The sequence below is a fragment of the Vulpes lagopus genome, chromosome 10 (genome assembly GCF_018345385.1).
Source record: "Vulpes lagopus strain Blue_001 chromosome 10, ASM1834538v1, whole genome shotgun sequence".
Classification (NCBI taxonomy): Eukaryota; Metazoa; Chordata; class Mammalia; order Carnivora; family Canidae; genus Vulpes; species Vulpes lagopus.
In genome coordinates, this window is record NC_054833.1 from 108,525,650 (window position 1) to 108,550,617 (window position 24,968).

Below are 24,968 nucleotides of genomic sequence, written 5' to 3' on the forward strand. Positions count from 1 at the left end.
CCAGATAAGAAGCCCTGTGTGAGGGGTCTTTACAGTCTTCTACAGAGCCAGCCTAGCTATACTTTTTCTGTGTCTTGGTCCTTGCTGAAGAGTGGCTTGTCCTTGTTGGATTGATCTTGCATCACTCTGCCAAGCACTACCTAGGATTCATCTGCTTACTTTAGTTACTTCTTGAGGGTAGATTCCACTGCCTTAGCTGGAGCCAAAAACCAAGGGTCTGGAAACAGTGATTTCAGGAAACTTTCTTCTGAAACTGAAACCAATGGTTCCGACTTATAAACACACAAACTACCTCTTGTTTCTCCAGCTACTTAAGACATTGGGATGATTTTCCTTAGCAAATGAAAATGTGGGAGTAGCCCGGGTGGCTCAGCGGTTTAGCGCCGCCTTCAGTCCAGGGCCTGATCCCAGAGGCCCAGGATTGAGTCCCACGTCGGGCTCCCTGCATGGAGTCTGCTTCTCCCTTTGCCTGTGTCTCTGCCCCCGCCCCTTTGTGTCTCTCATGAATAAATAAAATCTTAAAAAAAAATAAAAAGAAAATAAAGATGTGAAGCTTCTGTAAGAACCACTTAGTGTATTAAGAGTCTCTTATGAATAAATAAGTGGAATCTTTAAAAAAAAAAAAAAAGTCTCTTTATTTGTTGCTTTTCCGTTTTTCTTTTACCAAGAAATATTTTAGAAGGGAGGCACATAACCATTTGCTAACCAAAAATTTTGTGTGTGTGATTTTTTGAAGGTACATGGGAATAGGACTGTCAGCTCAAGGCGTCAACATGAACAGACTTCCTGGTGAGTCACTGGTTAAGAGAATATTTGTTCTGCTCTCCTGATCCATTCTATGATGAGAATCATGGTAGCAGCCAAGAGGATAGAGTGAACTTTGCTGCCTGCCTTACCCAAAGCCGGGTCATAAGGTGGAAGATCATAAAACTTGGCCATGGGTGGGATGGTATGGGCTTCCATTTCACAAATTAATTAGCAAGTGTTCATCATTCATGGAATTTGAACTGTTTGCAGTTAAAACCAACCTGAGCTTGCTCCTAGTGGGGATATGCCTTTGTAATTGTTATTCCTGTTGGCCTTTGACCAGTCTGGGACCCTGGCATATATGGAGAGGAAGGCTGCTGCCAATTCTGGCTTCTTTGTTACTGCACCATATTAATGATAAAGTTTTTATTTTTTTATTTTTATTTATTCATGAAAGAGACAGAGGCAGAGACACAGGCCGAGGGAGAAGCAGGCTCTATGCAGGGAGCCTGACATGGGGCTCGATCCTGGGTCTCCAGGATCACGCCCTGGGCTGAAGGTGGCACTAAACCGCTAAGCCACCTGGGCTGCCCAATGATCAAGTTTTTAAGTGGCCTCCCACTTGGAACATGGTTGAGGTGATTTTTTTAATAAATAGTATGTGTGCAAGACTTGGATTGTCAACCTCATTCAGATTTGTGGAATGCTCTGAGCCCTGCAGATGGTCCTCCTCTACTTCCCAGGAGCCCTTTCAGCTACTTTCTGCCCAGTGACCCTTACCTAGTCTTGGGCTGTGTACAGTTGAGGGGATACAGAAGCTGGTGAGTTCCAGAAGATGGTCCTAAGTCCATTTATCCCTATAGTGGCATAAGTGACATGGTGCAAGCTACCTTAGCACCATCATGAAGGCGGGCAAAGTGCCTATGTTTTTTGTTTTGTTTTGTTTTAAAGTCCCTATGTTTTTGCCCTGGCCCTCTATTTTTTATGCCTCAGACACAGAGAAGGCAACTGGCTTTTTCCAAAAAGAGAGCAGCACTTAAACATTATGTGTTTTCCCATCTATGCTTAATATCAATCACAGATTTTTTTTCTCATTGACTAATTTCAAGTACTTGAAATCTAGATTTGCTCAAGATTCAACTAATTTGTCAGGGGTCTAACATTTTTCAGCTTTGATATGAGTGAAAACTGACCTTTAGTTATTAATCAGAATGTATGTGGCATGTTTGGCCTCTTTGTGTAGCACGCAGCTGTGTAATTTTTTTTTAAAGATTTATTTATTTATTTATTTATTTATTTATTTATGATAGATATTAGATATTTATGATGAGAATCATGGTAGCAGCCAAGAGGATAGAGTGAACTTTGCTGCCTGCCTTACCCAAAGCCGGGTCATAAGGTGGAAGATCATAAAACTTGGCCATGGGTGGGATGGTATGGGCAGTGATTTCAGGAAACTTTCTTCTGAAACTGAAGAAGAGAAAGAGAGAGAGGCAGAGACACAGGAGGAGGGAGAAGCAGGCCCCACGCCGAGAGCCCGACACGGGACTCGATCCCAGGACCCCAGGATCGCGCCCTGGGCCAAAGGCAGGCGCTAAACCGCTGAGCCAGCCAGGGATCCCCGCAGCTATGTAATTTTTAAAGATTATTTATTTATTTACTAGAGAGAAAGAGAGAGAGTTCATGCCCTTAAGCAGGGAAAAGAGAATGAGGGGGAGGAAGAGAGGGATAAGGAGACTCTGCATTCAGTGGAGAGTCCAACACTGGGCTCGATTTCAAAACTGAGATCATGACCTGAGCCGAAATCAAAAGTTGGCCACTTAACCGACTGAGCCATCCAGATGCCTCTTAATCTTTTTCTTACTCCAAATGTGCTCTTTGAACTTTTGCACTGCCTTCATGGCAGATAAAAGAAGCGTATTATATGGAAGTAACTATTATAATGTTATTAGATGTCACTTTAAGCAACCCTGAACATTGGTTAAATGAATTTTTGTTAATCCACAGAAAAGAATACTATGCAGCTATGAAGAGAATGAGGAGGTTGTTTAGGTACTGATTTGGAGTCATGTCTAGAATATATTGTTAAGTGGAAAATATAAGCCATAGAACAGTGTATAATATGCTACCAAATGTGCAAAAATAAAAAAGGCAAAATGAATGTATCTGTACTTGCTTGTACATGCATTGAATATCTTTGGAAAGCTTCGGAAAAACTTATAATATCGGTTATCTCTTGGGAAGGGACAGGGTGGCTAGGGATAGGACTAGAAAGATTTTTCACTTTCAGAACTTTCACATTTTCTCTCTTGTGAATATATTAGTCTGTTTTAAAAGTATGAATAGGGGATGCCTGGGTGGCTCAGCAGTTGAGTGTCTGCCTTCAGCTCAGGGCTTGATCCTGGGATTTGGGATCTGGGATCAAGGCCCGCAACAGGCTCCCTATGGGGAGCCTTCTTCTCTCTCTGCCTGTGTCTCTGCCTCTCTCTCTCTCTTTCTGTCTCTCATGAAAAAATAGATACATCTTAAATTTATTTATTCATGAGAGACACATAGGGAGGCAGAGACATAGGCAGAGGGAGAAGCAGGCTCCCTGCACGGAGCCGATGCGGGACTCAATCCTTGGGCCCCAGCATCACCATCTGAGCTGAAGGCAGATGCTTAACCACTGAGCCACCCAGATGCCCTAGATTCATCCTAAAAAAAAAAAAAAAAGTATGAATAGAATTAAACAAAAACAAGTGCTGTTGTGCAAGGAGTCCTCACATGTCTTTCAGGTGGATTGGGAATATAGCATTTTACTATGTGCTAGGCTTGGTATTCTAAATTCCACATGCTCATCCTTCTTGAGTAAGAACTATTTTTTGCATGGCTCATTTGGTTCAAGATCCATGGAGTAGAGTAGATGAGGTAGGAGGGGGAGGTTCAAGGTCTACCTAGGCAAACTTGAATTTCTTCAAGATAGAGCCCTGTGGAGCTGGCCTGGTTTGTTTGCATTGTTCATAAGATGGGCTTTTTGACCCTCTCTGGGCCAGTTGGAAGCCAGCTGCTGGTCATGTGTTTTGATGTTGTGAATGTAACATTGTAGAGAAGTCCATCTGGGGCCCTTGTGCGATCAGACTGCACCTAGGCGCAAGATGTGGGCCTGTAAAAAAAAAAAAAATAAATAAATAAATAAATAAATAAATAAATAAATAAAAGATGTGGGCCTGTAGGGAGAAGGGACCTGGACATAGTGGATGAGGTGAGAGTCCCTACATTAACATATCAGGAGAGTTGGCACCTTTTTTAACATCCTCAGTGGCACATCTCTTGTTTGGCAGGAGAAAGGGGCCTCTGTGGATGTTGTACCTATTTTCATTTCATTCTGCCTGCCAGCTCTGAGGGCTTTCCTTCCTGCCGTATCTGTTAATCTCCCTGATTAGTCCTTAAGGTAGTAAGTAGGAATCAGAATGCAGCTAGATAGGGGTTCTTCCTAGGAAGGATGGATGCCTCTGGCTTTCCCAGGATATAGGGCTGGTTGAATGGGTGGGAAGACCTAGCACAGGACAGATGTAGGGATAGAGGGGAGACATTCCTCTTAGGAATAAGTGTCCTGCTGCTGTTCATCCTGCTGGATTTGGAAGATCACAATCCCCTTTGACACTTTCCATTTTCTGGGATTGCTTTTTTTGGTATATGTTTGGGGGTTAATGAGCATACATTCTCCAAAACTGAAATTATCACCATTCATAAAGAGTTGGACCTGAAATTCCTAGGATGTATTCCAGTGGGGACATGAGATGGAGGATGATGGCAGCCTTTCTACCAGTTGCTTTTGATTTCCAAGAGACCTTTGGTTGTAATGAAAGCTCTGTTTGGATATATGGTTGGTGGGAGGTGATGATGGTGGCCTAGGCTGGGTCTAGAATTTGAGACTTTAGTGTTAAATTCAGATGAGATGTTTAGCGTTGATGTATCTTTTTGATAGATACTGGTGTGTTTGATGGAGGTGGTTGGAGAGGTTAGTGTGGCTTTACAGGGGTGATCAGCCTCGTGTTGAGAAACATATAGGAGTTTGCTGGGTGGGTCTGGGTGGTGGTAAGGCCTATGGGTAGATCTATAAGTTGCCTAGTGTGATGGGATGGCTTCCTGGGAACAGTCAGGATGACCCGGTTGAAGAAAGTCTTATATTCCATGTCAAGGGGCCTAAACTTCTTTATTTAAGCAGCGGGGGCTAAAGGAGTGTCTTAAGCATAGGCAAAATGCTAGCAGGTTTGCTAAGAAGTAACTAGTTCAAGTGAACTAGTGTAGAGGAGGCCTTCCAGAGGGGTAGAGGCTAAGCTGGGCTGCCTGGGCAGTGAGAATTATGAGTTTAGGCATGTGATGGAACTTCAGGAGGTGCTAGATAATGGCTTAAAAAGGGACTCCTTTTCCTTATTTTGAAATACTTACTTGGAAGCATTTAATCAGAAGTGAACAGTTATATTTATAAGCGCCTTATGGGTGTATTTTGTGATAACTCAGTATATCTTGCTTAGTTGAGAAGAATCCTACTAGGTCATTGGGAGGGGTCCTTAATTTCATGGCTGTATATGTAGATTACTTTTGATTTGTAAGTTTAGAAAAATTTATCAACAAATCCATCAGAGCCAATTGGTCTTTTGGCAAGGACATTTTGAAGACTCCCTTCCTCTCTTGTTAGCTTGTTCAAGTAAGTTCTTTCTTATGGCATCACTTTCAATATATTCTGCTTTGGCCACCTGATTCTCTTTATAGGAAAATGGCTATGATGAATATTATCAAAACCTAACAAAGAGGCTCCTGGTTGGCTCAGTGTAGAGCACATGACTCTTGATCTCAGGGTTGTGAGTTCAAGCCTTATGTGGGATATAGAGATTACTTAAATAAATAAAACTTTAAAAAGATATATTTATTTGAGAGAGAAAAAGTACATGCAGGGCGAGGGACACAGGGAGAGGGAGTTGGAGAAATGAGAGACACACACACACAGAGAGAGAGAGAGAGAGAGGCAGAGACACAGGCAGAGGGAGAAGCAGGCTCCACCCGGGGAGCCCGACGTGGGACTCAGTCCCGGGTCTCCAGGATCATGCCCTGAGTCAAAGGTGGTGCTAAACCACTGAGCCACCGGGGCTGCCCTAGCAGGAGAGAATCTTAAGCAGACTCTCTGCTGAGCAGTGAGCTGGATGCAGGGCTCAATCCCACGACCCTGAGATCATGACCTGAGTGAGACACTCAGGTGCCCCAATAAATAAAATAAAAAAAAAAACAACAAAACCCAACCTAAAAAAATCTTCATGATTGATCTTTTAAACTAATTTAATCCCTTTTGTTAGTTTTTTAAAAAGATTTTATTTATTTATTCATGAGAGACACAGAGAGAGGCAGACACACAAGCAGAGGGAGAAGCAGGCTCCCTGTGGGGAGCCTAATGCAGGACGCTATCCAGGACCCCAGGATCACGACCTGAGCCGAAGACAGATGCTCAACCACTGAGCAAGCCATCCAGGTGCTCCATTTTGTTAATTTTTTTTTTAAAGATTACTGTTACCAAACTATTATTTATTCCTTTTTTTTTATTGAGATCTAATAAATAAACCATAACATTCACCAATTTAAAGTGTGCATTTCAGTGGTTTTAGTGTAGTCACAAATTTGTGCTACCATAGCCTCTAATTCCAGAACATTTTCATCACCCCAAAGAGAAACTCGATACCCATTAGCAGTCATTCCTTTATTCTCCTTTCCTGTAGCCTCTGAAAACCACTAATCTACTTTCTGTCTCCATGGTTTTTCCTTTTCTAGACTTCCATTGATTTCATATCAATGGAGTCATGTAACAGGTGGCCTTTTGTGACTGTCTTCTTTCACTTAGCATAATGTTCTCAAGGTTCATCTAATTTTATTCCTTCTTACGGCCAAATAATATTCTATTATATAGATATATCACATTTTGCTTATCCATGTGTCTGTTGATGAATATTTGGAATTTTTTGATGAATATTTGGACGGTGTCTACTTTTTGGCTGTTATGATTTATGCTATAAACACTTATGTACAAGTTTTCTTATGGACATATGTTTCATTTGATTGTGTACCTGGGAATAGAATTGCTGGGTCATGTGATAACACCTTTTATATAAGGCTTTGATCCATTTAGTTTTTGTTTATGCTGTGAGGTAAGGATCCAGCTTCATTCATTTGCATGTGGCTATCCAATTGTCTTAGCATCAGTTGTTGAAAAGACTATTCTTTCCTTACTGAATCATCTTGGTATCTTTGTTGAAAATCAGTTGAGCTGGAGATGCATGGATTTTTTTTTTCTGGATTCTCAATTCTATTCCACTGATCTATATATTTGTCCTTGAGCCTGTACCATACTCTCTTGATTATGGTTGCTTTGTAGAAAGTTTTGAAATTGAGAAGGATAAATCCTTTAATTTTTTTTCTTTTTCAGGTATGTTCTGGCTTTTTTGGTTCCCTTGCAATTCCATATGAATTTTATTTTATTATTATTATTTTTAAGATTTTTATTTATTCATGAGAGACACACACAGAGAAAGACAGAGACATAGGCAGAGGGAGAAGCAGGCTTCCCGCAAGGAGCCTGATGTGGGACTTGATCCTGGATGCCAGAATCATGCCCAGGGCTGAAGACGGACGCTCAACTGCTGAGCCATCCAGGCGTCTTGTATTTTAATTTTCTTGCTAATAAAGATAAGTAAGTGTTCATTGTTAGATATTTTTTCTTTTTTTTTTAAATAAAGATTTTATTCATTCATTCATGAGAGACAGAGTGAGAGAGGCAGAGACACAAGCAGAGGGAGAAGCAGGCTCCATGCAGGGAGCCCGACATGGGGACTCGATCCCGGGATTCCAGGATCACACGCTGGGCCGAAGGCAGCCGCGAAACCGCTGAGCCACCCAAGTACCCCCAGATATTTTTTTCTAAGTACTACTTTACTTATTACAAATTTTTAAAAAAGATTTTATTTCAGAGAGAGAGAGAATAAGAGAGAACATGAGTGGGGGGAGGGGCAGAGGGAGAGGGAGAAGCAGACTCTGCACTGAGCAGGGAGCCTATATGGCTTCATCCCAGGACCCTGGGATTATGACCTGTGCTGAAGGCAGTTGTTTAACCAACTGAGCCACCCAGGCACCCCTCACAATTTTTTTTAAAATTAATTTGTTTATTTAAGAGAGAAAGAGTGGGAGTGCACACATGTGCACATGAGCAGGAGGATGAGGGGCATAGGGAGGAAGAGTCTTAAGGAGACTCCCTGCTTAGCATGGAGCCTGATTTGGGGTTCAAATTCATGACTTTGAGATCATGACCTGAGCCAAAACTAAGAGTCAGATCCACCACTCATGTGCTGCCTCTACTTAGAACTTTTGATATGCTGTTTTTTTTGGTTTTTTAGATTATTTATTTATTTGACAGAAAGAGAGCATAAGCAGGGGGAGCAGTAGGCAGAGGGAGAGGGAGAGGGAGAAGCAGATTCCTGAGCAGAGAGCCTGACATGGGTCTTGATCCCAGGACCCTGGGATCATGGCCTAAGCCAAAGGCCAATGCTTAACTGAGCCACCCAGGCACCCCTGTTATGCTGTTTGAGTTGAGCTTTTCATTTTAGGGTATTTATTATATCCCTTATTCTTGATTTTCTTCCTTTTTTTAAAAAAATATTTATTCACTCATGAGAGAGAGAGGGGCAGAGAGAGAGGCAAAGGGAGAGGCAGGCTCCATGCAGGACTTGATCCTGGGGCTCCAGGATCACGCCCTTGGCCGAAGGCAGGTACTAAACCGCTGAGCCACCTAGGGATCCTCTCTGTTTTCTTCCTGACCCAGGTTATATTCAAGACTGTAGAGTGCTTTGTAATTTTCACATGATTGAACATTATTTATTTGTTTAATTGGCCGAGCCTGACCTTATTCCATCATGATCAGGAATATGAAGTGGTCTGCCTTTTATTTTTGGTATTTTTAAAGTTATTTTTATTTATTTATTTATTTATTTATTTATTTATTTATTTATTTATGACACACAGAGAAAGGAAAGACACAGGCAGAGGGAGAAGTAGGCTCCCTCAGGGGAGCTCAATGTGGGAGTTGATCTCAGGACCCCAGGATCACTCCCTGGGCCAAAGGCAGATGCTCAACCACCGAGCCACTCAGGTGTCCCATGGTCTGCCTTTAAAAAAAACTTGTGTAATGCTGATTTATACTCCAGAACATCAGATTTTATGAAATAGATAGGTACAGATTTTGTTCTCGATCTACCATAGAGTTTTCTATACATTTTTTTCTCACTCATTTATATATTCAGGATATTTTACGAATTTGTTACCAAAAGGCATAAGAAATTTTGAAAATAACGTCACCTGGAACCTTGTCCCTAAGGGCTAAGGGTTTAAGATTAAAGGGTTTAAGCAGCTGTGGGCCTAATGGTTGGTGCTGGGTCAGGGAAACAGGTGGTACAGGGAGCCCCTGAGCAATTTAAGCAAAGATGTGATATGCCCGGTTTGTAGGGGTAAGGGCAGGAATAGGTGGAGGGAGGCCAGTTAGGAGACTGTCAGGGTGGCCCAGAAGAACATGGTGGTATCTTAGACTAGAGACATGGGGAGAAGAGAGCAGAATTGGGCCCCGTGGGAAATAATTCATCTGGCTTGGGATCCCTGGGTGGCGCAACGGTTTGGCGCCTGCCTTTGGCCCAGGGCGCGATCCTGGAGACCCGGGATCGAATCCCACGTCAGGCTCCCGGTGCATGGAGCCTGCTTCTCCCTCTGCCTGTGTCTCTGCCTCTCTCTCTCTCTCTCTCTCTCTCTCTGTGACTATCATAAATAAATAAAAAAAAAAATTTAAAAAAAAATTCAAAAAAATTTCAAAAAAAATTCATCTGGCTTGGTGTCTTCAGAGTAGGACAGACTGCAAACCACTAGTGTTGTGCCTTCAGGATTTTCCTGATAATTTGTTTCAAGAATTCTTTTATTAATAAAATGGCCTGAGGATAGCCATTTTAGATGCCAAATCTCACTGTCACTCAGAGCAAGTATCAGAGTGCAAGTCAAGCAGTGCAGCCCCTGTCTGAGTTGGTCTAAGAAGAAGGTAACTTAGTCCAGCCTTGGCCTACCCAGGTGGTGCTGCTGTTAAGAAGTACCTGGCCTTTGGCTCTTTTTTTTTTTTTTTTTTGGCCTTTGGCTCTTAATCCTGCCTTTCATGAGTCCTCAGAAGAGAAGCTTATGAAGAAGGAAAGGTCCAAGTGTAGAACTGAAGCCACTTTTCTTATGGTTCCTGATCTGATTGAGTGAAACAAATAACAGATGATGGACTTGCCTGAGACAGAGAGCCTCCACTCCTCTCTGTCTGAAGTAAGTGATTCTTGACGGTAGGAAATAACCTCTCTCTCTCTGTCTCTCTCTCACACACACAGTCTCCCTCCCTCACTCCCTCCATCCCTCCCTCCCTTTCTTCTCTACCCTGGGCTACTTGTTTCTCCGGTTGCTTTGCATCTTGTTCCTGATTACAGCAGCTGAGTGAAGTAGGTGTGGAGGCAGTTGAGGCAGTTCTCTCTCTCTTTGAAGGACCCAAAGACTGTGGCCTGTGAATAGTTGATTGTGCTTTCCAAGGCCTGCAGGTCTAGTTGAAAAGTAGCCAGTGAGCCATCCAGGCAGTTATACAACTCACTTTTTTGTCTCACTCTATCTTTGAGGAGGTCATACCTCCAGAAACCTTAGTACTTTATTTAAGGTCCAGCACACAGTGAACCTGCTTGCCCCAAACTAAGTTTATCTTCCTGTAAAAACCAGATCCTCTTGCTTTCCTTGTGTCCACTGAGTTACTGTTCACCCTAGTGCCCAGGTGGCACTCTTCAGAGTAATCCTCATACTGTCCCTTTCCTCTTCTCACAGCTCTGCCATTCCCCAAGTGTGGCTTTATTTTTTATTTTTTATAAAGATTTTATTTATTCATTCATGACAGAGAGAGAGAGAGGCAGAGACACAGGCAGAGGAAGAAGCAGGCTCCATTCAGGGAGCCTGATGCAGGACTCGATCCCAGGACCCTGGGATTACGCCCTCAGCTGAAGGCAGTCGCTAAACCGCTGAACCACCCAGGCGTCCCCCCTTCTCTGTATGTTAGAGCTCAGTGCTGTTGAGCCAACGATGGGCTCACATTTAGTCATGTGAGGAAACAGATCTTTAGAGTTGTGGTCAGCTTGTGGAGCAGTATGTAGCTCAGTGGTTAAGAGCATGGATCCGGAGCCACATGTTTGCATTTACATCCTGGCAGCTATGTAACCTGAGATAAGTTACATAACTGCCCTGTGCCTCTCTTTTCCCCATCTGTAAAATGGAAGCATTACTAGTATGTAACTCACATAAGGAATGGTTATGAGAATTTAGTGAGTTCATGTATGGTGCTTAGAATAGTGCCTAATATGGGACGCTGGTTGATCTTTCACCCCAGGATGTACAGGGCTTCACGGAAGTCTGCCAGGGACTGCTCAGTCCCTCCTAATATGGCTCAGTGGTTGAGCATCTGCCTTTGGCACTAGTCATGATCCCGGAGTCCTGGGATCAAGTCATGCATTAGATTCCTCACAGGGAGCCTTCTTCTCCCCCTGCCTAAGTCTGTCTCTGCCTCTCTCTGTGTGTCTCTCATGAGTAAATAAATAAAATCTTAAAAGAATAGTGCCTAATAAAAAAGGAAGATATTCGTTAGCTTTTGTTGTAATTGAGAAAAAGTATTTTTTCCTACCTGAAGAAGGAAGTACCTATACATTTAAATGTCTTAAATAAACAAGTACAGTTCTTTTATGAATGTTTATATATCAGAGTGGAGTTGAGTGTAATCAAAACTACATTTTCTTTCCAGTGCTTGTGTTTTCTGTATTTGAGGAGCCATGTTAGTACATGTTAACTGGAGTTGAATTACGGAGGATGAGATGGCATAGCAAAGAAAGTCAAGATGTTGATGTTTCAAGTGTTTTCTTGTAGGTTTTCCAATATTGGCTTAACAAGTACGTCTTTGCCTCTGGTGCTATCAGGAGTAAGGGGTAGCCACTCTCTGGTCTTGCTTGGTTCTGGGAGCAGATGATAACAGAGAGTACCTTTTATGAGACTGGTGGCCAGACTTTCCCAGGAACGGGGCATGTCTCAGCTTGCGTGGTCGGAAGTTTTGATGTTTACCTTTTGTAAGATGTTTTTGGCCTCCATTAAATGTGAAACCAAGGAACACATGTGATCCAAAATAAGAATATCAGAATCCTTGGCCAAATGGCTTGAAAGCAAGGCAGGACAATCAACAGGCAGGTGAGTACCTGCAGCCCGACCCTCCCATGAGCTGGCAGCAAGCAGCATGGACTGAGATCCCTGGATTGAGGAACCAGGGTGGAAAAGTCAGGGATGTAGATAGAGGGTTTGGGGCTCCTCCTAATCTTGGATACGTTGAAGGGGTTGAGGATAAGACAGATCTTCCTCTGTGCCTTGTCCCTCAAAGAGGGCCAGGGAGGGACACTTCTGTGGCTCAGCGATTGAGCATCTGCCTTTGGCTCAGGGTGTGATCCTGGAGTCCCGGGATCGAGTCCCACATTGGGCTCCCTGCATGGAGCCTGCTTCTCTCTGTGTGTGTCTCTCATCAATAAATAAAAATCTTAAAAAAAAAAAAAAAGAGGGCCTGGGAGACTCAGGCTTTGTTGATAGGTAGCCCCATCTGTCTCAGAGCTGGGTAGCTGGTAATTTCCACCTTACCATTTCTGTGCAGGAGGCAGCTGTTCTCTTGGTTTGGCATATATTACCTTAATTACTACAACCTCTCAAAGGAGAACCTTTGAGGCATACTTATTTCAAACTGTTGGAAAAGAAGCAACTCCGCAGCTGGGGGTTGGGGGTGGGGAGGTGCATATCTTCTGAAGCAGATGGCACCTCTAAGCTACTCCCTGGTGGGAGGGTGGGGAGGGTTATAAGGGGACTGTCTGCCTTGCTCCCACAGGATGGTCATGTTCAAATGAACATCCTTTCCTCCCCCTAGAGCTTACCTGACCAAAGCCTACCCTGAATGGTCTGTTAGGAGTATGCCCCTGTGTGTGTCCTGATCTTGGGGCTGGGGCCTGCTTCTGCTGGGTAGGACACATTCTGCAGATAGCCAGCATTTCACGTTTGCATGTGCCATGGGAGAGGAACAGCAGAGAGCAGAGATGAGGGCAGAACATGGGTATCTACGTCAGGTTCATGAGTGCAGAGGCTAGCCCCTGTCAGTGTGGCACGCACTGACAGTAAATAACAGGGTGTTCAGTATCCTTTCTTCCTACCCTTGTAACTTGCAGCATAAGGTATCTGCTTAGTGCAGATACCAGTCACAGGTGGCTTTGCTCAGTGGATGCCTTAAAGGTTACTGGCATGTAGGTGGGTTTCCAGTACTCTGAAAATGCTGTTTGTCTCTACCCACCAAGTAGGCACTGCTTCTGTCCCACTCCATTTAGTCTGAAGACCCTGTTCCCCTCAGTTCATGAGCCCCCTTCATGTCTACCTATAAATACCACCTGTCTGTGGATATCTTTCACCCCAGGATCTACAGGGCTTCACAGGAATGTGCTAGGGGGCTGCTCAGTCCCTCCGTGAGTCCAGTTGGTGAGTTGAACCATCAGGGCCCCACTGGGAATCTGGGTGTACCTCCTCCGGTTCATGGCAGAGCACCTGGAAACAGGCCTCAGTAACACTGGGATGATTGTAGGCACCATGCAAACCTCCCAAGTAAGTGCCAGCTTAGGCTGGTAGAAGGAAGAAGCCAACCGGTGATGACCTTGCAGTTCAAGCCTATAAGGTGCCCCAAAGTAGTCCTGTCTAGAAAAGGCAGGCAGCCAGGAGATTCTCTGAAGCCCCTGGAGCAGCTGCCCAGGACCAGAGCTGTGGGAAGAATAGGTTGGGGTTTCTGTGCCTAGTGCTGTCCAGCCCCTCACTGCCTTGTTCATTCTGTTCTTTCTCTGAGATACCCTTGGGAAATTACCGGGATGGGAGTAGAGGGGTAGATAGCCAGGTTCCACTGGGGAGTCCAGAAAGGAGCGTGGTTTGGCATTTGGGGCCCTAGGGTCAGGTAGCTGTTCAAAATCCCTGGTTGTTTCCATGGTAGTTAATGGTGCCAGTGCCATAGGTCCTGCCGTAGTCCCTGCTGTGGAGCTTGTTTCATGTAAGAGGGCCTTTGCTTCCCTGCTACTCCTCCCTGGGCCAGCAGCGCCCTTGGCCCCATAGTGAGACAAATCATGGTCCTTTTCTCTGGGCCTCTTCCCTCACCCACAGGAAGACCTGTATTTCCATAACATATCAGGGCTGCTTGGCAGCCTTTTGAAGTGTGACAACTCAGCCAGGCATGGAAATTATTATTCCTAGTCCTGGAGATTTCTTGTCTACACTATCCTATTTTCTTCTTCTAAAAACCATCTCCTACCTCTGTAGCAGAGGTAAAAATTATGGATTTAAGACTATTTTGCAGGACAAGTTAAGTCCTTTGAGGTAAGAGGGTTCATCAACAGTAGAGGGGCCAATTCTGAAACCTGAATTTGTCAGGCTCTGAAAACAGAGATTCTCCAGTGTCCTCTGGTATGGTTGGAGGTCAGGGCCACCACAGAGTGGAGCTGACTGGGAACTAGTTATTGGTCAAATCCTTGCTTCTTTAGTGCTGATCAAGAGTCTGTCTTCTAGGGGTTCTGGAAGTACTGCATCACCATGCCTGGGTCTCCATTTGGGAAGGGTTTTGCATATGACTGTCTCTCAGGATCTGGCAATGTGTGCAAAGTTACAGTCTCCTACACTGACTTTTCCCAGAGGTTCAAAAGGAGCTCAGTGGAGACAAGGAAAAGACCCAGTGGGGCAGCTGGGGTGGCTCAGTGGTTTAGCGCCACCTTCAGCCTGCAGCATGATCTTGGAGACCCGGGATTGATTCCCATATCGGGCTCCCTGCATGGAGCCTGCTTCTCCCTCTGCCTGTGTCTCTCTGCCTCTCTCTCTCTCTGTGTGTGTCTCTCGTGGATAAATAAATAAAAAATCTTTAAAAAAAAAAAAAGGAAAAGACCCAACTCTAGAGGAGAGATACCAAGGCCTAGGAACTGAGATTGCCCCACAGGTTTGTGGGACAGTGCTTTCCTTAGCCTGATTCAGCGTGGATGACAGATCCTGCCTGTCCTATGGGAGCCTGAAGTATAGGTGGATAGCTGTCAGATATAGCAGATGCTACTTGAGTCATATCCTAGCCAGACCTGCTAGACTCATCCTGGCTTCCCTGCACCTCCTCTGGCCTATTTCTTTTGGAGTAGGGAAGGAGTATGACTATTGGAAGACCCGTTTTATGCAGGTGCTGGATATACAGGCCCTCGCCTTGATCATGGTTTCAAGCTGACACCTGCCTCTATCTCAGTGTAGAGCCTGGATCCCATATCCAGGGGCAGGCAACACCAGTATGAGCCTCTTGTGTCACCAACTACCTGCAGAGCAGACCCCCGGGGCACCTCTGACCCCACTGGCCTGGAGCTGCCAGAGGCATAGCTTTAGGGATGTGTAGATCCTGTTCCTTGGTCCCAAGATTCTGAGAGTTTGGGGTAGCAGCCTTCTGAGTACTATGATGGGCCTTCTTTGATGCCACCTTGCTGCATCTGCTGAGTGAAAAGATCTCTCTTGCTTTCCCATTATTCATGGTTGAGCTGCTCTGGGCAGTGGGGCCTGTCAGATTTTTAATGATATTTGAGGTTTGCGAAAAATATTTGTCTGATGGATTTCCAAGGATGGATGGTTCTGAGAGAATGACCATCCTTGAGAAGCAGCCCTGCCAGGAGGTCTCCCAAGACACATGTGTTCTCTTCACAGCAACCTCAGGCTCAACAAGCACCCTGGCCAAGCTAGCCCAGCATTTTCAATCCATAGCCAGTCTTAACGTGCCATTTTGAGAGCATGGCTGCTGAGCCCTGTCAAGTGCTCTGAAGGCCAGTTGACCTCTCAGGAAACTGGGGACAAGCAAGAGTGGTGCAGGCCTGGGGCTGCCATTGGTGGGCTGTTAGTTAGGAGAGATGGGTGGTAGTGACCAGCTCCACCCCTGCTTGCTCTCTCAGGGAAAAAAGAAGTAAGAAGTCTGAAGTGCCCAGAATTGACCATGAAGCTGGTGTTAGGAATGGAGAGGGAAGGTAAACTCAAGGGTGAGTGCCTCCTGAGGATTGCTGTTCCATAGCCGTTTTCGTTTCGTTTAATTCTCTCACCAACCCTGAAAGAATTCAGTCGAGAACTCTGAGGGCCAAGTGAGAAAACCGGGATTCAAACCCAGGGCTGTCTAGTCCCAAAGCCCAAAGGTGACTAGGACTCATTTATTGAGAAGAGATGGCTGGCTTGATAGCAAGACCAAGGATTAGGCAAGCTTTCTGAGGCTGGACTCTGTATGCTGGTCAGTCATGCTCCAGGACTAGAACCTAATGGGTAGGCACAGCACCAGACTCCTTTCCAGGTTTTGTGCTAATTTGCTGATGACGCAGAAATCTTTCTACTTGGCAGTGGGAGGCCTCTCCATTCCTAGTTCCCTGGGACTGAGGCCCCCAACATGTCCTGGCAGATGGAAGTTGCATGTAGTGGGCTCCTGGAGCAATCATGCTGGAGTCTCTGGCACCCCCATGGGAGTCTCCTTCCTTCTGGGCACTGTAACCAGGGATGGTGTCTGGGAGTGCCAAGATGATGAACCATTTCCTTTCCTCAGCCACTCCCACACTTCTCTGGGGGAGACTTCCCCTCTGAATGATAGTGGAAGGGGAAGTGGGTGGTGCCAAAGCATCTGAAGTGGGCACCTAGGGCCTCTTGGCCCTAAAAAGGCTTGGCTTCCCCTTGCATCACTGGCCTCTGTCTGATGTGGCAGGCTTTTCTGTGTGGGTGCCAGGCTTGCTACCCATTTGTTCTCTCTAGGAGTGACAAAGCTTATTCTCTTTGGAGAGAAAAGAATGGTTAGTTGGGTGGCATTTATGTCAGAATGGTGTGCTCATGGCAGTCCCAGCCATCCTCTGACTCAGAGCCACCTAGACCTGACTTCCTATAGGGCCTGACCCAGGCAGCTGTGCCCCATTGTCTCTTTCTGGTCCTCACATCCCACTGTCCTCTCAGACAGCTGGCTTCAGTCCTGTGGTAAGGGTGACAATTCTCATTCCTGGCCATATCACTCCAGCCCCACACCAGGCACATCCAGAGAGGGTGGTTGCTCCTGCTACCAACTTAAAAAGTGCCGACTTTGGCTTCAGGGGTTCTGCTTGGAGTTCTCTCCTGAAGCAGAGAGTGGTGGGGCTAGAGGGGAGGCTTACCCAGGCAGAGGTATGGGAGTGACCATAGCTACTGGACCTTCTTAATGGGAGAGGGGGCTCAAAACCATGGATTCTTCCAGAGCCAGCAGAGGTATTTGCATCAGCTGCCTTGTTTCACAGAAGAGGAAACAGACTCAGAGAAGGCAAATGCCTTACCCAGGTGCAGAGCCAGGTCCACAGCCTATCTGTAGGCCTTCTAGGACTCAGAGGTGGCTTCACATTAATCTGTATAAGGGAGCAAGGTGCAGGCTGACAGCTTTAATTGCCTTTCTTTTCTTAAAAAGAAAAATGATAACAACAAAACTCCTCATAGTCAAGCCCAGAATTGTCCACCAGCAGTATGTCAGTCACAATGTGCTCTGACCAGTAACCATCTTATACTTCAGGCTTCCTGCCAGCCCTTGGCCACGTTTTCCTTTTTACTTTAACAAAATTTCTTGAGCACCTACTGTGGGCCAGGCATAATGCAAAGTGGACAAAAAGATGCTTAGAAGTGGCCCCTTTAGCCAGAGAGCTTTGGTTGCTTCAGGGGAGAGAAACCCATGTCTCACCAGTTTGGTCAGCCAGAACTCAGGTAGGGTAAACAGGAGTAAGATGTCATGGACTCAAATGCTGTCTGGGACTTTTCTTTCTCTGTCTCTTGCACCTGCTTTGTGCTTATTAGCTTTAGTCTGTCAAACTGGCCTTCAACACGAGATTGAAACAGTGGCAGCACAGAGCTTTGAGAGACCCACTCTCTTCCCAACATCCCTGTAGAAAAATTCTAAGGTCTCTAAATGAGTTTGGGTCAAGGAGGAGGAGTTACTAGGATTAGCAGTCCCCACTGGAGACAGGGTTGGTGTAGGGGAGGACTTAGGTGAGTGCTATCCCCTAAAGAAGGGGAGCTTGAAGGGCAGCCCTGGTGGTTTAGCAGTTTAGCACCGCCTTTAGCCCAGGGTGTGATCCTGGAGACCCGGGATGGGATCAGGATTGAGTCCCATGTCGGGCTCCCAGTATGGAACCTGCTTCTCTCTCTCTCTCTCTCTCTCTAATAAATAAAAATATATATATTAACAAAGGGGGCGGGAGCTCGCAGACAAATCCTAGCACTCCTTGTTTACCCACCTTACTGTTTGTTCTTGCAGCCTTGGGGGAGGGGTGCCCAGAGGGTTTGTGGCCAGTCCCTTCTCAGAGTTGATGGAATGCAGCTAGATAACAGTAGGGAGTAGTATTGGTCAGGTCAGCCCAGCTTGCGGTCCAGAAACCTTGTAGAGATTACCTGAAGATTTTTCTAATGGAGCACAGTTTTTGAGGAACTCAAGTGTTCTACTTTCACAGCATCTTCCTTTTTCCTGAGTTTGGATTGGGGGCCACCTCAAGAAGGAGGAGATAGTGGCTTCATCTTTGTGGGTACATTCTTGGTGCTCACCTGAGAGGAAAGGAGAACTGAGCTTCTGAGAGTGTCATCCGCAAGACCATAAGCCTTCATTTAGCCCTCTCAGTGTCTCAGTTTCATCAACCTTCAGATGGGGCTTGTTGTACCTGCTGATTGTTTGGAGACTCAGTGTTTCTTATAAGTAGACCTTGGGGCCCTTTGATAATACTGTCCAATTGCTCCCCCCTCACTTGGTAGAGAGAAGGGAACCAAGGTCCAAGGAAGCAAGTGGCTGCCCAGGGCCTGCCATCTTGGAAGAACAAAGCTTTATCCAGGACCAGACTGCATAAACCCTTCAGCCTTCTGCCCTGTCCTACAGGGCTACAGTGTCTTCCTGACAGAGGCCACACAGCCCTCTATAGGACCCTAGCGTGGACAACAATGGACTCTCTTCAGAATGTGCAACTGCAATTAGGTTTTGGCCTTAAAATTTTTCTCCTGTCTGATTCCTCAAGAACTGCTGGCTGTGCTAGTTAGTACCTTCTCCCCTCTGCTGTACAGCCTCTCAAGGCCTGGGGAGGAGAGATTCCTGGAGGACGGGGCAACTTAAGCCCTTTCGAGTAACCTTGTGCCTTTTACCATCTCCTCATCTATTTTGGGCTTCTGGTGCCTTTTTCTATGTGTGTTCTGACCTTTCTAGTCCTTTACTGGCCTGAATTTTTCTCCCAAAGGAAAAACAGAAAGCCATTGTATCAGGACAGCACAGCAGGAAATTCCTCTAGTGAGTTCATTTTAAATTTTCTGTCGGCACCACTGGTTGTTTAGTGAGTGTCCCCATCACAGCCTTGAGCCTCTGGGATGAGCCATGGTCGTTCACCAGCTGTGTAGAGCCACCCACATGCCCAAACTTAATGTGTCTAAAAGGCCTGCTCCTTCTCTTAGTAGGTGGTACCACCATCCACCCATTTGTCCAGGACAGAAACCTGAGGGGCATCCTTATTTGCTCTCAAACCAGCAGCACGCATGTCCAGTGAGTCTTGTTGACTCTGTTCCAAGTCTTTGTAAGTCTCTCTTGGCTCCAGCCCCACTGTCCATCTTTTCCTGTTTCTCAGTCACAGTGAACTCATTCCTTTTATCTCCAAAGTTTTTTTTCTGATTCTCTCGTCAAGCACACCTCTGCTTAGGGGTCATGCCTTGGTGAGGACTAACTTGACTCCTCTATCCTGGTCAGTCCGCATCCCTGCTCCCATTTCTAGCCCCATCACCTGGCTTTGTTTCCTTCAGAGCACATTTTATCTACTAGGTGTTTTCTTGTTTGGTTGTTGGTTTACTTATAGATTATGTCTTCTTTGCTGCTTTCACACTGCCCACCACCTCCAATTTGTCAGTTCCTTGGAGTTAGGCGGGCCTTTGTTAACTAATTGGTGGCAAGTGGATTGGTTCCTTGTTCTTCCTAGAGAATGGGAAGGTAGCACAGTGGCCCTGTATCAAGCTGCAGCTACTAAATGAAGTGTTTGACATTCCATTTTTCACCGCAAGCTAGCTTTCATACACATACATAGGCTCCTTCTATACACACCCGGGCTCTTAATTGTGTTTGGAAAAAACATTTGTTATAAAATGACAGCCTCAATTGAAGATACATTAAAGCTCTACATTTTTCTTGCAAAACCTTTTAACTTCATAGCACTCTGAAGAGCAAGAGATAAAGAGCTGAGTTGTTGATTTTTTACACTGATCATTCCAGAAGCTCAGTAGCTTCATCAATAGCTTTGAGAGACCATTAGTTTCCTCTTTCTGCTGTAACAATAGTAGTGGCTTAAAATAATCATTTTAGGGGCCCCTGGCTGGCTCAGTCAGTAGAGCATGCAACTCTTGATCTTGGGGTTGTGAGTTCAAGCCCCACGGTGGGTGTAGAGATTACTGAAAAAAAAAATATATCTAGAGGGAGGGCGCCTGGGTGGCTCAGTTGGTTAACCATCTGCCTTTGGCTCAGGTCATGATCCCAGGTCCCAGCTTCAGGCTCTTCTCAGTGGGGAGTCTGTTTCTCCCTCTCCCTCTGTCCCCCTCCATTCATGGGTGCACGCTCTCTCTCTCTCTCTCTTTCTCTCTCAAAACCTTAATAAAATAAAATCTTTAGGGGCGCCTGGGTGCCTTAGTCAGTTAGGCATCTGACTCTTGATTTCCATTCTGGTCATGATCTCAGGATCATGGGATCCAGCCCTGCTTTGGGCTCTGCCGTCTACAGGGAGTCTGAGATTCTCTCTCTTCCTCTCTCCCTTCCCCCTTTGCTTGCTCTTGCGCATGCTCTCTCTCTCTCTCCCTCAAAAATACATAAAAATAAATTTAAAAAATCTTTAAAAAAATAATCATTTTGCAGTTCTAGAGGACAGAAGGCTTAAAATCAAGATGTCAACAGGGTGACATTGTTTTTAGAGGCTCTAGCAGGGGTAGAATCTGTTTCCTTGCTTTTTTTGCAAGGAAACTCACCTATGTTTCTTTCTTTCTTTCTTTCTTTCTTTCTTTCTTTCTTTCTTTCTTTCTTTCTTTCTTTCTTTCTTTAAGATTTTATTTATTCATGAGAGACACACACAGAGAGAGAGAGAGAGAGAGAGAGAGAGGGGCAGAGACACAGGCAGAGGGAGAAGCAGGCTCCATGCAGGAAGCCCGATGCGGGACTCGATCCCAGGACCCTGGGATCATGCCCTGAGCCAAAGGCAGACGCTCAACCGCTGAGCCACCCAGGTGTCCCATCCCACCTATGTTTCTTAACTTGTGTCCCCATCTGTCTTCAAAGCCAACATTGCAGCATCTAACAATCTCTGCTTTCAGATCACCTTTTCTGGGACACCTGGGTGGCTCAGTGCTTGGGTGGCTCCCTTTGGCTCAGGTCGTGATCTGGGGATCCGGGATCAAGTCCCGCATCGGGCCCCTGCGGGGAGCTTGCTTCTCCCTCTGCCTGTGTCTCTGCCTCTCTCTCTGTGTGTGTGTCTCTCATGAATAAATAAATAAATATTTTTTTAAAAAATCACCTTTTCTGAGTAGACCCACTTGCCTCCTTCCTTCAAGGACCCTTGTGATTGCATTGCCACCCCATCTAGATTATCCAGGATAATCCAGTCTCCCATTTCAAGAGCCTTAACTTAAACACTTCTGGAAAAATCTTTTTTACCATATACAATCACATATTCACAGGTTCTGGGATTAGGACATGGACATGTCTGGAAAGCCTTATTCGGTGTACCAGAGGGACTACGAATTTTCTTCCTTTGGGTCAATCTGTATAATTGAAAAATCATTTGGGAATTGAAAACAAAAACAGGAAAACTTAACTATTTTACAGACAGCCTGAGTGATGGTGAATCTTGAATTGATTCTAAATAAGTATCTTTTTCTTTTAATGGAGCTCTTCAGTTTTTTATTTTCTTTATTTTTTTGCTCTTCAGTTTTTTAAAATTTAAAATCTATACTTACAACTCTATGGTAGTTTTGTCTAAATAATTACATAGTTTATTTTTGAAGAAAACCATTCAAAATATTTAATTTCTATTTTAGGTCTTTGGAAATGTAAGCATCTGTTGTTTTGGTGATAGTTAATGAACTCCGATATGTGGAGACAAAAATATCTTTCAAATACCCTTGAGTCATTGGCTTAACCACTAAGGAAATGTTTTTTTTCTGGGTAATTTCACTACTTTTAAGAAATCAAATGGCTATATTTTTTTAAAAAAGATTTATTTAAAATTGTAATGTATCCTAAAAAAAAGATTTATTTATTTACTTTAGAGAGAGAGTGTGAGTGGAGGAGAGGGGCAGAGGGAGAGAAAATCCCAAACAGACTCCCCACTGAGTGCTGAGGCCAACTCGGGGCTTGATCTTATGACCTTGAGATCATGACCGAAGCCAAAACCAGAAACCCAAGAGTCAGATACTCAGCTGATTGAGCCATCCATGCTTTCCCAAATGGCCACATTATTATTAGGATTTCTAGAGTACCTACTGCTTCAATCTGAGAAAGCTAAAACAAAGAAAATCTTCTAGTTTTAGAAAGTCTTCTACCTTCTAGACAGTAAAATCTGCATATAAAATCTATCCTAGGGATCCCTGGGTGGCGCAGCGGTTTGGCGCCTGCCTTTGGCCCAGGGCGTGATCCTGGAGACCCTGGATCGAATCCCACGTCGGGCTCCCGGTGCATGGAGCCTGCTTCTCCCTCCGCCTGTGTCTCTGCCTCTCTCTCTCTCTGTGACTATAATACATAAATAAATAAAAATAAAAATAAAATAAAATAAAATCTATCCTACAGGGTCATCCTTGTGTGAAAGAAAAACAGGCTAGGACAGGTCACCTGCACACGAACACTCAGACATGTGTGCATACATGTTTGTATCACCTCTCAGACTCCTGACATGCTGGGCACTGAAGGAACTGGTTTTGAGACTGTATGGCCCCTGCCTCAAGGAGCTCCTGTCTTGGCCAGGGAAGACAGACGGGGACAGTCACCAGTGCCTGATGACTTGAAAGGTTCGATAGGGGTCAGGATTGATCAGGAATGTGAGCAATATGCTGGGGGGCAGTGTTCCAAATAATGTTATGGAATCCTTCAAGGGGCAAGCGTTAGGATCATGATGCATTTAGGAGGTGGTGAGTGGTAGGCTTGGCTTTAGGGAAAGCTCAAGCGCCATTGAGGAGAGCCACACCTCTGTTCCTGGCACCCCAGGCCTTTGGAGCAGAAATTTGGGTTAATAACAGCCTAGCAGAACCCACTGTCCTAGGGGATTCCATGCTGAGAGCTTAGGCCTGTGGCCTAAAGTTATGTGTTCCTGTCTTTTTGTCTGGATCATGTATATGTTCTTTGATATGAGAAATGCAGCTTCCTGCTTAGGAAGCCTTTTCCAGTGGGCACTGGGTGGAAGTGTGTGTTCTGGTCAGCTGGCCTTGGCTGCCTGGTGAGGTGGGAAGTTGGGGGCACTCTGGAGAGGAGACAGGCATCTGCAGCCTTCAGGCAGGAGGCAACAGTCCCTATGTCTTCCTCTAGGGCTGAGGTCTGGGCTTTCCCCCATTTCTGGCCTGGAGGCCCCCTGACTCACCCAAGTCCGAGAACTGACATCCACAGCTGCCTAAAACTAGTGCATCTGACACCTCTCTTCAGGTGATGGATCAGGGACTTGGGGATGGTTTTACTGCCCAAGTGATCACCACCCCAAATGAGACAGGACCCATGACAGGAAAGATGTGACAGGTTTGGAATTTGAAGATTTGGGTGCAAATCCCAGCTCACATTCCTCAGCTTTGTGGGCTGCTGAGCTGAGCAAGGCCCCCAGTCTCTTGATGAGGTGGAAGCAGCAGCACCTGTCCTGCCACATACAAAGGGTTATTGTGGTGCTCTTATCCTCACAGGTTGCCACAGATAGTGTTAGTTACTGTGCCGTGTGTGGGAAGTGCCCATGCTCCATCTGAAGGATCCAGGAGTGGGGTGAGGGGAGAACAGCAGTGACCAGTGTGGCATATTAATGTGGAACCTGAGGCAGGAGAAGATGGTGGGCAGGCCTCGGGCCACCAAGCACAGTCTGAGCCAGACCTGGAGGGATGATTGTCAGTCACTTTGGTCCTCTCAACTGTTTAGCTAGACCCCCTTTGTTTGTGGCCTTCTGTAGACCAGAGGAGCAGCTGCTACTGCAGCTACTGCTGCCAGGAGCCATAGGGCCTCCTGTGTGGAGGCCAGAGAAGAGGCATTGCCTGTGGTAGCCTCATCAGCAGGGCAGGAATGAGCATCACTGTGCCCCAGAAGAGTACTTCCCTGAGGTCAAATGACCTGTGTACTCACAGCAGTAGAAAGGTTCCGCCCATTCCTGGGCTTGGGGAGGTTAGAAGTTGGGTTGATACCTGGAGTAGCACCTTGTCTCCCAATCCAGGCAGTCCCAGTGTCTCGAGAATAGGAAAGGTGGGGACAGAGCCTGGCTTCAGGCCTTGGGCCTTCTAAAGCCAGCCTTGGGCAGTTCTCAAGATAGGTTCTGCAGGTATTGGGAGGGGAGCAGCAGTTCTCTGGGTCCTGTACTCAGTAGTGAGAGGCCATTCAGCTTTGGCCTGTTCCTCACTATGGGCTCTGGGGAAGCTTTGTTTAACCCTGGGCTCCTGGCTGAAAAGACATGAAAGCTCAGGGGACACAAGTCTTGGGATGAATAATGTGATTATGAGAGGCAACTTGCCCTAGAGCCCAGCAATCCAAATGCAGGGCAGAGTTTGGGCTCCAGGATCTGGTCACTTCACCTCTCCAGTCATTCCCTCTCTCTCCCTTGCCAACCACTGGTCTTCTCCTCTGTTCTCACCCCCATACCTCTGTTTACTGCCCACATGCTCCTTCCTTTCCCCCCCCACCTCCTCACACACATACATACACACACTGAAAATTGAGCTCTGCTTTCCTTTCTCAGCTATTCAGATCCTCAAGCACTCTGCCCCTCTGGAGAGAGCTTCCCTCCCAGAGGGAGAGCTTCTACCTATGCCACTTGGGAAGGGAGGAGCGTATTTAAGCATGTTCACTTGGGCGTGTG

The 24,968-nt window shown here is 45.7% G+C and overlaps 1 protein-coding gene across 1 annotated transcript in view; it reads left to right on the forward strand.

Moving 5' to 3' along the window:
• Window positions 1–24,968, forward strand: part of RANBP10 (RAN binding protein 10) — a 72,006-nt gene that overhangs the window by 24,334 nt on the left and 22,704 nt on the right. The window contains exon 3 of the mRNA XM_041771129.1: window positions 737–789. Within this exon, the coding sequence (XP_041627063.1) occupies window positions 737–789 (53 nt within the window). The remainder of the gene's footprint in view (window positions 1–736; window positions 790–24,968) is intronic.